This window comes from Megalobrama amblycephala, linkage group LG2, assembly GCF_018812025.1.
Source record: "Megalobrama amblycephala isolate DHTTF-2021 linkage group LG2, ASM1881202v1, whole genome shotgun sequence".
NCBI lineage: Eukaryota > Metazoa > Chordata > Actinopteri > Cypriniformes > Xenocyprididae > Megalobrama > Megalobrama amblycephala.
Genome location: NC_063045.1, coordinates 29,341,641 through 29,353,719, shown reverse-complemented (window position 1 = coordinate 29,353,719; position 12,079 = coordinate 29,341,641). Strand labels below are relative to the sequence as shown.

Genomic DNA, 12,079 nt, shown 5'->3' with positions numbered 1-12,079 from the left:
GTAGCAACTCATGATCACTCTTTATGACTGTGGTGAGAAGAAAATCATCTTAGCACGTATAAGACATTGAACCTTAAAGTGGATGGGCTCTAACAGCAGCCATGAATAAGAATCTGCAGATTTCATGGGCACACTCACTGGACAATTGAAGACTGAAAAAGGTGATTTTTTTTTTGTTCAACTGTACAGTTTCTGTGCCTCAGATTAGGCATTTGCACCCCCATAATTATTGCTTATTTAATATTTTTTGTACCATTCTGTGCAAACTCAGAGACTTTTGTGTGAGAAACATCCCAGTATATCAGCAGGATCTGAAATATGGCACCAACAACCATGCCACGGTTATTGTGTTGTTGATTCTGATAGTTGATGTGAACATCATTAACCGAAGCTCTTGAAATGTATCTGCATGTTGTTGTTATGTTTACATTATGCTGCTGCCATATGACAGGTGGTCTTAATAAGGTGGATGGTGAGTGTATCCACATACTTCATCTTTTGTTATTTTGTTGTACTGCTTCTAAGTTGGACATTATTACAAATAATTTTGCTGTTGTATTTATTTGTATTTTAGATGAATGCAAGGATCTGGCTGGGGACGTAATGTTTCTTGCCACAAAATTCATCCCCCAGAAAAGGGTGGGTGAAGCCTTACTAGAAGAGGGGAATGTCCATGCTGCCATCGTCAAAACCGAAGACTGCAGGTAATTTAATAACAATTTATTACTACACTTGATGTTAAAGGGATAGTTCATCAAAAAATTAAAATTCAGTCATTAATTACTCACCCTCATGTCGTTCCAAACCCGTAAGACATTCGTTCATCCTCAGAACACAAATTAAGATATTTTTGATGAAATCTCTTATATGAAACAGAAGATTTGTAAAGATTTGAAGCTTCATGAAGCAGTGGTTTGAAATCACCATCACTAGATATTGTTTAATAAAGTCATTATTTTGTCATTTTTGGCACACAAAAAGTATTCTCGTCACTTCATAACAGGGACATGCACAGGGGGGTTGCTCAGGTTGCCCGGGCAACTTCCCATATGCCCTTCTCGACTCACGTTGCCCTTCTGAGGTGGAAAAAAAGAAATAAAAAAATCGTACAATGGATGCAGAATTTCACGTAGGCCTAGATAAAAAAAAAAAAAAAAAAGAAGCTGAGCCTGCATGAGCGGCACTAGAAGGAGATTGTTGCGGTTGTCGGGTGAGACGACTTAACGTTGTCGGAAAGGTGAGTAAGGTTATAATCGTTAACGAAAACGAACGAAAAAACGAAAACTAGGTGGGAAAAAACATCGTTAACTGAAATAAAAATAAAAACAAGGCATTACAAAAAAACATAACTAACCAAAACTGTAATGTGTGTTTGGCAAAACGAACTAAAATAAAATAAAATTATAGATTAAATGTCCTTAGTTTTCGTCTTTGTCAATGTCTTTCATAGAGCAAACGTTCAGCTGCATTTCATTTCCCTGCGTCTCTCACTCACGCGTCTCTCTCACATACTCGCGCGCGCACACAGCCCCTCCCCTCCGTGCACACCGCGCCTCCATGAGAATTGAGAACGAGTGTTGGAAGCAAGTTCGCGAAAGGTTGGTATCTCGTGAAAACCTTTACACAATCACACATTAAAAAGTGGTATAAAAATATTTTTAATTCTGAATATAATTTTGTCAGTGTGTTAATGTCGACCCGAGAAGCGATTGCTACTGTAGCAAGTTAACTAGATGCAAGTTTGAGGTAAAATGCACTTGGGTTGTCTATGTCAAAACACTATTTAAGCTGTAAGTAAGGAATAATTGATGACGGGCCATTGAATTATTAGGAAAATAATGGTAGGGGAGTGCCCTTTTTTTAGGTCAGAGCAACTGCCCCTCAAAATTCCTGTGCACGTCCCTGCTTCATAACATTAAGGTTGAACCACCGTAGTCACATGACCTGTTTTATATATGTCTTTAGTACCTTTCTGGGCATCTGAAAGTGTTAATTGTCTTGCTGGCAATGCAGGCCTCACTGAGCCATTGGATTTCATCAAAAATATCTTAATTTGTGTTCTGAAGATGAATGAAGATCTTATGGGTGTAGAATGACATGAGGGCGAGTAATAAATGTTGATTTTCTTTTTTGGGTGAACTAACCCTTTAACTTAATGATTCAATGATCAGTTGAACTGGAAAACTAAATAGCTTTTTGTATTTTCTATTGCAGGAAGACATTGAAAGAAGTAAAGGCTGCTCTAGAGAAAAATTGGGACACATTTGACCTGGCAACACATGGTCTTGGTCCTGCCGTAATAAATGGCACTTTTTCGTTGATAGATGCGTGTCTTAAGGAAAAGATGAGAGCACTGAAAAAAAAAGACTCCACAGATGAGTAAGGTTCCCCCACTTTATTTTGTTTACTTGTATTGTTTCAAACTCTTGTTTCTTGATGTTCAGCTGTACAAAAAAAAATTAATAAAACATTACAAAGAACTGTGTTTTTTATTTATTTTTTTTAATCTCAATTACTTACAATTCATATTTGTTCCTTTAATTTGTTCTTATACAAAGTATCTGTACAACACTCATTGAAAAAAGACAGTAGCAGCAAGAGGAAAAAAAAAACATTTTGGCTAGGCAAAGCAAATAGTGATTGTTTCATCAATGAAACATTTCTTATCTCTACAAGATCAAACACGTTTTTTCTTCTTTTTGACCATGTAGGTTACAGTGACTACATCTTTTGCTTTTTTGACCCTTTTACGATAATTATGAAGTGCAGTCACTTTTCTTTTTCTTGACAGTTTAGTAAACTGTGAAAAAACTAACTTGTGTGCTCTTTCAACTAACCTGTACACTTCATTATCCTCACAAAATTTTTCTGATTTGCTCCACTCATGGAGATCTGTAAGCATGGCTTGCAGTGTAACTTGTTTTCTCTCACTGGACCTAAAGCAGTGTGAATCATCAGATATGTTCTCAGATGATGTTGGGTACAGAATGTTGTGAACCAATATACATACACATACCTCTCCATGGCTATTCGCAATGCATGTGCAAAATTTGGTCCCTTTACAACTTACAAATTCTACACTCCCATCAGAATGATAGACAGTAAGGTTTTCATCGACCCTGAGGTAGGATTCACTGTCAACAATTTTTTTTGCTACTTCTGCCCTAAGATCTTGAATTATAAGTCCTTGTTTCTCTGCAATGTTCTGTGAAAAAATTAAGTGTTTGCACACACATCCACATTGGAATCTTTTGCAGTCGCATTTGTGCATGACCAAGTCCACACTGTGACATTGTGTGCTTGTGTCGGGTGGAACCAAACACACTCCATTTTTTATCTCCACTTTTGCACCCAGGCCTTTTGCAATCATAGAATGGGCGGCATTAGTGGTCTCTTCAGTGTTTGCTCCTTTGATTCGTCCAGTTTCTGTGAGGTCATCCAGGTAACTGAACAATGAAATAAAAGAACAAGTTAGGAAATGGTAAACTATTGTAAAAATGAAATGACTGAAAAAAGCAAATACCCTTAAACATTTGTATAGATTTTATAGGCTATAAAATAATTAAGGAAAAAAGGAAGCTGGGAGCTGACAGACCTTTTTACTGAATGATTTGTGCTAAGGAAAAGATAATGTCATAGACAACAGTGAATGTTTATTCAAGAGCTTCCTGTATCCAAACAAGCTGATAATGGCAATAGGTAGTGGCCAGAGATGATCTCTATGCAATATTATCACATGATTCTATATGTCACATGATTTCTGTAATTGGCAATTACAATTTAGCACCATAATAAAAGTAATACATTGAACTATATATACAGCTAAATATATTTACCTGTAATATTTTTGGACATCACCACACAGTAAGCGAAGAAGCTGATCAATCCTGCTATTTATTCTTCCCTTAAGGAACTGGTACTTCATTGTAAGAAAAAATCTGTGTACAAAAGTTAAGAAACTTAAAATATCCTTAATGAATATGTGTCCTGGATATCATGTTATTTAAAATGTGATTTTAGGGCATGATGTTATAATTTTAGTAGCTGACCTCTCTGCCTTGTTGTTGGTTTCGCTGTTATGGTGATAAAATGACCTGCCAAAATTGGACCATAAATCACCAAAACAAATCCACTGATTCTTGAGGTAGGTTGATACATGAGAACTACCAAGACATGTATCGAGCTCTTCACACTTTCTGGATGACATGCTGTTGAACTCTTCTTCCTGTAAAGAAAAAGACACAACATTGTAGAGTTATGCCACCTTAAGTTTACGCACATTTAAAGGGGTAGTTCTCCCAAAATTGAAAATTGTCATTTTGTGTCACTCCAAACCTATATGACTATTTCCTCAGTGGAACACAATGTATATTTTGAAGATTGTTTTTTTCATGCAATGAAACTTAATGGGTACAAAACACTTCCATATTCTATTGTGGAAAAAAAAATCTTTTGAATTTGGATTTACATGAGGGTTAGTAAAGAATGATTTTAATTTTTTTGTGGGAACATTTTTAAAAGACAATTCATTAAAAATCATAATACACATAAATTTGACCAATCCCATTGAAATCTATAGTAAACAACTCAAGATTTATTTCCATGTACTGAAATGATTTCTAAAGAATAAAGTGATTTATGATATAAAAATATTACCGTTAAACAGGATTTCATTGCCACCATTGCTTGAATCACAAGATTCCGCTGATTCACTGGCAAGTTCCCTCCATCTCTTTTAACCATCCACCTATGTACAGCCTACAAAAACATTCAAAAGCTATAGTTATAATGGCATTTGAATTATAATTGTATTTTTAAAATGAATAGGTCTGTAAAATGAATAGGTCTTTTTCCAGTACAAAAGATTTAATAAACCTACCTGGAGTACATGAAACCAGCAAAGAAGAACCTTGGCTGTTGGAAAAACTCTTCTTATGGCATTGAGTTCCTTAAGGTCACGGTCAATCATTATCGACCTACATGATAAGGAATTGAGAATTAATGAAGATACGTCAACATCTGTAGATTCTGTAAAAATGAACAGCTTTTGTAAAAAGGTAGTTTACAGTGTGCAGTATTTAATCCAATAGTAATGTCTGTACATAGAAATACCTCAATACATCAGCACACTTTGCTGCCAAACTACTACTGACTCTACTATGTTTTTAACTTCTTACCTGGGAAGAAATCCAGGGTTGTGATTTACAAGCTTTTCCAAGCAGAGAGCAAGTATGTCCGCTGATTCCTCACTAATAATAAAGTAAGCAAATGGGACTGCTCTTCCAATACTGTTGGTCAAAAGAAGAGCATAAAATGCATAACCATATGATGTCATGGCTTTGTAAGTAGCGTCCATGAATACCATGGTATGGGGATGTTCTCTAAGTATATCCTTTTGCCAGGGTGTCTGCACTACAATTATAAGTGGTTGATTTTCACTCAAAGGCTGGTAGTAACAAATGTGTTCCTGCAGCTCCGATGTGATCAGCTTGTCCACACTAATGCAGTCTTTCGCATCAGGAAAACTAAGAGCATTACTGGTCTTCTTGATCAATCGTATATCTTCAGGTGTAACATAATATCGCCGATTATATTTGTCCATATGTCCATGACGTTCTGCCCAGTCCACGCATTTTAAAAGGGTTTCTGAAATTGACAGTCCTTGATCAAGCCACATTTCAATGAAGGTCAATAGCTCTGGGTCAATGCGATTTTTTACGCCCTCTTCTTTCATGCACACATCATGTCCGTTGTGTTGAAGCATTTTGTTGACCACAGCACCTGTAAAACTACCATCTTTGATTATTTTAAATGACACATAAGCTTTGCAGGAATTAGCTCTTGTCTTTGTAGGTTCTCCTTTGCTTTTCCCACTTGCTTTGGTCGATCTTTCACATGCAAAGTAAAAGTAGTCTTTATGAGTAGACACAGCGGACTTGAAGGTGCTTTTGGTTTCCTCCTCCAGTTTCTTAATGTAACCCTGCATGAAATCAGTCTCCTCCCCAGAAAAAGGTATGACCTCTTGAATGACTCTGACATCCCTTAATTTCTTTAACTTTCGCCTTATCCCTTCAAGCCAAATATTCTCCATTTGCCTAGAAAAAAATCAAATAAAATGGTTAAAAAAGTAGTACTACTCAGTACTACATTTGCAGAGAGCAGCATATAGTACACTAAAATAACAGCGATATGAATCTATTGAGTACTGCAGCCTGAGAGCAGCATATAGTACGCTAAAATAACAGCGATATGAATCTATTGAGAACTGCAGCCCTGAGAGCAGCATATAGTACACTAAAATAACACAGTAAAATGAATCTATTGAGTAACTGCAGCTCTGAGAGCAGCATATAGTACACTAAAATAACAGCGATATGAATCTATTGAGTACTGCAGCCCTGAGAGCAGCATATAGTACACTAAAATAACACAGTAAAATGAATCTATTGAGTACTGCAGCCCTGAGAGCAGCATATAGTACACTAAAATAACAGCGATATGAATCTATTGAGTACTGCAGCCCTGAGAGCAGCATATAGTACACTAAAATAACACAGTAAAATGAATCTATTGAGTACTGCAGCCCTGAGAGCAGCATATAGTACACTAAAATAACAGCGATATGAATCTATTGAGTACTGCAGCCCTGAGAGCAGCATATAGTACACTAAAATAACAGCGATATGAATCTATTGAGTACTGCAGCCCTGAGAGCAGCATATAGTACACTAAAATAACACAGTAAAATGAATCTATTGAGTACTGCAGCCCTGAGAGCAGCATATAGTACACTAAAATAACACAGTAAAATGAATCTATTGAGTACTGCAGCCCTGAGAGCAGCATATAGTACACTAAAATAACAGCGATATGAATCTATTGAGACTGCAGCCCTGAGAGCAGCATATAGTACACTAAAATAACACTAAAATAACAGTAAAATGAATCTATTGAGTACTGCAGCCCTGAGAGCAGCATATAGTACACTAAAATAACACAGTAAAATGAATCTATTGAGTACTGCAGCCCTGAGAGCAGCATATAGTACACTAAAATAACACAGTAAAATGAATCTATTGAGTACTGCAGCCCTGAGAGCAGCATATAGTACACTAAAATAACACAGTAAAATGAATCTATTGAGTACTGCAGCCCTGAGAGCAGCATATAGTACACTAAAATAACACAGTAAAATGAATCTATTGAGTACTGCAGCCCTGAGAGCAGCATATAGTACACTAAAATAACACAGTAAAATGAATCTATTGAGTACTGCAGCCCTGAGAGCAGCATATAGTACACTAAAATAACACAGTAAAATGAATCTATTGAGTACTGCAGCCCTGAGAGCAGCATATAGTACACTAAAATAACAGCGATATGAATCTATTGAGTACTGCAGCCCTGAGAGCAGCATATAGTACACTAAAATAACACAGTAAAATGAATCTATTGAGTACTGCAGCCCTGAGAGCAGCATATAGTACACTAAAATAACACAGTAAAATGAATCTATTGAGTACTGCAGCCCTGAGAGCAGCATATAGTACACTAAAATAACACAGTAAAATGAATCTATTGAGTACTGCAGCCCTGAGAGCAGCATATAGTACACTAAAATAACACAGTAAAATGAATCTATTGAGTACTGCAGCCCTGAGAGCAGCATATAGTACACTAAAATAACACAGTAAAATGAATCTATTGAGTACTGCAGCCCTGAGAGCAGCATATAGTACACTAAAATAACAGCGATATGAATCTATTGAGTACTGCAGCCCTGAGAGCAGCATATAGTACACTAAAATAACACAGTAAAATGAATCTATTGAGTACTGCAGCCCTGAGAGCAGCATATAGTACACTAAAATAACACAGTAAAATGAATCTATTGAGTACTGCAGCCCTGAGAGCAGCATATAGTACACTAAAATAACACAGTAAAATGAATCTATTGAGTACTGCAGCCCTGAGAGCAGCATATAGTACACTAAAATAACACAGTAAAATGAATCTATTGAGTACTGCAGCCCTGAGAGCAGCATATAGTACACTAAAATAACAGTAAAATGAATCTATTGAGTACTGCAGCCCTGAGAGCAGCATATAGTACACTAAAATAACACAGTAAAATGAATCTATTGAGTACTGCAGCCCTGAGAGCAGCATATAGTACACTAAAATAACACAGTAAAATGAATCTATTGAGTACTGCAGCCCTGAGAGCAGCATATAGTACACTAAAATAACACAGTAAAATGAATCTATTGAGTACTGCAGCCCTGAGAGCAGCATATAGTACACTAAAATAACAGCGATATGAATCTATTGAGAACTGCAGCCCTGAGAGCAGCATATAGTACACTAAAATAACACAGTAAAATGAATCTATTGAGTACTGCAGCCCTGAGAGCAGCATATAGTACACTAAAATAACACAGTAAAATGAATCTATTGAGTACTGCAGCCCTGAGAGCAGCATATAGTACACTAAAATAACACAGTAAAATGAATCTATTGAGTACTGCAGCCCTGAGAGCAGCATATAGTACACTAAAATAACACAGTAAAATGAATCTATTGAGTACTGCAGCCCTGAGAGCAGCATATAGTACACTAAAATAACACAGTAAAATGAATCTATTGAGTACTGCAGCCCTGAGAGCAGCATATAGTACACTAAAATAACACAGTAAAATGAATCTATTGAGTACTGCAGCCCTGAGAGCAGCATATAGTACACTAAAATAACACAGTAAAATGAATCTATTGAGTACTGCAGCCCTGAGAGCAGCATATAGTACACTAAAATAACAGCGATATGAATCTATTGAGTACTGCAGCCCTGAGAGCAGCATATAGTACACTAAAATAACACAGTAAAATGAATCTATTGAGTACTGCAGCCCTGAGAGCAGCATATAGTACACTAAAATAACACAGTAAAATGAATCTATTGAGTACTGCAGCCCTGAGAGCAGCATATAGTACACTAAAATAACACAGTAAAATGAATCTATTGAGTACTGCAGCCCTGAGAGCAGCATATAGTACACTAAAATAACACAGTAAAATGAATCTATTGAGTACTGCAGCCCTGAGAGCAGCATATAGTACACTAAAATAACACAGTAAAATGAATCTATTGAGTACTGCAGCCCTGAGAGCAGCATATAGTACACTAAAATAACACAGTAAAATGAATCTATTGAGTACTGCAGCCCTGAGAGCAGCATATAGTACACTAAAATAACACTAAAATGAACAGCAGTAAAATGAATCTATTGAGTACTGCAGCCCTGAGAGCAGCATATAGTACACTAAAATAACAGCGATATGAATCTATTGAGTACTGCAGCCCTGAGAGCAGCATATAGTACACTAAAATAACACAGTAAAATGAATCTATTGAGTACTGCAGCCCTGAGAGCAGCATATAGTACACTAAAATAACACAGTAAAATGAATCTATTGAGTACTGCAGCCCTGAGAGCAGCATATAGTACACTAAAATAACACAGTAAAATGAATCTATTGAGTACTGCAGCCCTGAGAGCAGCATATAGTACACTAAAATAACACAGTAAAATGAATCTATTGAGTACTGCAGCCCTGAGAGCAGCATATAGTACACTAAAATAACACAGTAAAATGAATCTATTGAGTACTGCAGCCCTGAGAGCAGCATATAGTACACTAAAATAACACAGTAAAATGAATCTATTGAGTACTGCAGCCCTGAGAGCAGCATATAGTACATTGAGTACTGCAGCCCTGAGAGCAGCATAAAATAACACAGTAAAATGAATCTATTGAGTACTGCAGCTCTGAGAGCAGCATATAGTACACTAAAATAACAGCGATATGAAGCTATTGAGTACTGCAGCCCTGAGAGCAGCATATAGTACACTAAAATAACACAGTAAAATGAATCTATTGAGTACTGCAGCCCTGAGAGCAGCATATAGTACACTAAAATAACACAGTAAAATGAATCTATTGAGTACTGCAGCCCTGAGAGCAGCATATAGTACACTAAAATAACACAGTAAAATGAATCTATTGAGTACTGCAGCCCTGAGAGCAGCATATAGTACACTAAAATAACACAGTAAAATGAATCTATTGAGTACTGCAGCCCTGAGAGCAGCATATAGTACACTAAAATAACACAGTAAAATGAATCTATTGAGTACTGCAGCCCTGAGAGCAGCATATAGTACACTAAAATAACAGCGATATGAATCTATTGAGATATTATGGAACCTATTGACTCCAGCTCGGAGAGAGTCAAATAGTGACATTGCTGCGGTCAGTAAACACACGGAACTAATGCAGGAAAGCACGGAACCATTATGATGAAACATGATCGAGACGGGTATTTTATTATCATTCGGTGTGTGTGTGTGTGTGTGTATGTGTGTGTGTTCGTTCAAGAGCAAGGAGTAGCGAAATTTACACAGCAACACAACTTGAGTAGTTCTTTCCCTGACAGCAGCCATAGTTCACTAAAAATAACAGCGATGCATAACACTGCAGCCCTGAGCAGCGACGCGCATAGTTTAACGTTACCAAAAATAACAGCACAACCACTTCTTGCATGCAGCGGGAGATGTATAATGTCACGGAGATCTGAGCCAGTTCTGTCGTAGCATATTGGCCTCATAGATCCTTTTTTTAATGCAAGCATTAAAATGAAGCCTATTTACCCCATTTTCACAAAAGCAGCATTGGTGCAGTCGACGTATAATGGAGCCGAATCAAAATTCATACTATAAGATGAGTGTTTCTTTGCATTTTAATGTTTATCAGTTATCTGAATTTTAACAAAATATATAGCAAAATTTACTTACCTTACATTACATGCGCTCTCCCAGTAACATCAGTTTGAAGTGTTCCCTCTAAAATTTCAAACGGCTTGACCCCGCCCCGCCTCTGCTTTAATTTCATTGGTTGAATCTGTAAACCAATCATTTTCTTTCTGCCCTTAGAACATGTTTGAGTAAGTAAAACTCCCATCTGCTAAAACATCATGCAGGTTTCAGAGCCTGAAACACCCTTTTCATTATAAACAAAGCGTTTATTTAATCAAGCTCCAAAAAAAGCTTGTTCTGATATTGGGTAACCTGTGACGTCACACAGGCAAATATATTTGCATATGATTGCCTTCAGTTGCTTAATGGCTGACATGAGCATCACGTCAAAAGCAAATATAACCCATTATAATCACTGATGCTGTCTACACTGGATATAGCATATAAGATGCGTGTTCAAATTCTGATATACTTCACATGATTGAGTCTGTTGACAACAGGACAAATGGAAGAGTTATAGGTTTCAGAAGGATCCCAGGATTGGAAACAAGGGAATGGTTTATTTTTAAAGCCATCCTGGATTGAGTCAGAGGATTATATGTTTGTTCGGAGCATTTTGTTTTGTAAACGAGGCACAGTGTAATGGAGAGTTCGCAAAGAAACCTTTCTTGACAGATGAAGCAGTCAGCTGTATTGGATCTGTCAGCAGCTGCATCACAAACCGTAAGTAAATGATTTCATAATGCTTTGTCTGTAAATTATGCAAGCTTGTTTCCACAATGGAATATAAATTTCAAAGATAATTTTTATCTCAGAATTCTGACTTTTTTTTCTCGCAATTGTGAGTTTATATCTCACAATTTTTACATTTTCTTGCAATTGCAAGATTATATCCCTCAATTCTGACTTCTGGGAAAAAAAAGTATTAAAAGTATTATAATAAAAGTATTATAATAATAATAAAAATCCATGTCATGAAAAATGTCATGACCCCTTTAAAATGAAATCAATATTTTATGAATAATAATAACAATATAATAATCACTAAATTATAATGAAACCCACATTTACATTAAAAAAGTAAAAAAAAAAAAAAATTGCCAACTGATTTTCTTGAGCCATCTACAGACACAACACACAAGCACAAAACTCTCTTTTCAAGCAAAATATTCACAAAAAGAAGTTTGCTAGCTTTCCAATGATTGAACATTACATGTAATGTTGAAAATTAAGAAAAGTATTTACACATTTTCTGTGTTCAAATA

General features: G+C 36.3%; 1 protein-coding gene and 1 long non-coding RNA gene across 3 annotated transcripts; one reads left to right on the top strand and one right to left on the bottom strand.

Moving 5' to 3' along the window:
• The first annotated feature begins 6 nt into the window (after positions 1-6).
• Positions 7-2,480, top strand: LOC125254762. Its single transcript, XR_007181733.1, has 2 exons — positions 7-704; positions 2,215-2,480. It is a non-coding gene; the product is annotated as an uncharacterized LOC125254762 (long non-coding RNA).
• Positions 2,481-2,545: 65 nt separating this feature from the next.
• Positions 2,546-10,993, bottom strand: LOC125254753. Of its 2 annotated transcripts, XM_048169558.1 has the most exons (7): positions 10,854-10,993; positions 5,178-6,095; positions 4,880-4,976; positions 4,657-4,758; positions 4,050-4,225; positions 3,837-3,938; positions 2,546-3,446 (listed from the first exon to the last, which is right to left on the bottom strand). In XM_048169558.1, exons 2-7 carry the CDS (start codon positions 6,089-6,091, stop codon positions 2,678-2,680), a joined length of 2,160 nt encoding a protein of 719 aa, XP_048025515.1. In that variant the 5' UTR covers positions 6,092-6,095; positions 10,854-10,993; the 3' UTR covers positions 2,546-2,677. The 2 variants fall into 2 exon arrangements, with proteins under 2 accessions (XP_048025515.1, XP_048025504.1); XM_048169547.1 differs by lacking the exon at positions 10,854-10,993 and having other exon boundaries at positions 5,178-6,238.
• Between the last annotated feature and the right edge of the window lie 1,086 nt (positions 10,994-12,079).

Bases quoted from the DNA above. Each gene is read 5' to 3' on its own strand.
- LOC125254753 (XM_048169558.1), bottom strand. From the start codon at position 6,091: ATGGAGAATATTTGGCTTGAAGGGATAAGGCGAAAGTTAAAGAAATTA. The intron at 4,977-5,177 runs GTAAGAAGTTAA...CTTATCATGTAG, and splicing joins AACCCTGGATTTCTTCCCAG to GTCGATAATGATTGACCGTG. The intron at 4,226-4,656 runs GTAATATTTTTA...TTTTCTTTACAG, and splicing joins CAATGAAATCCTGTTTAACG to GAAGAAGAGTTCAACAGCAT.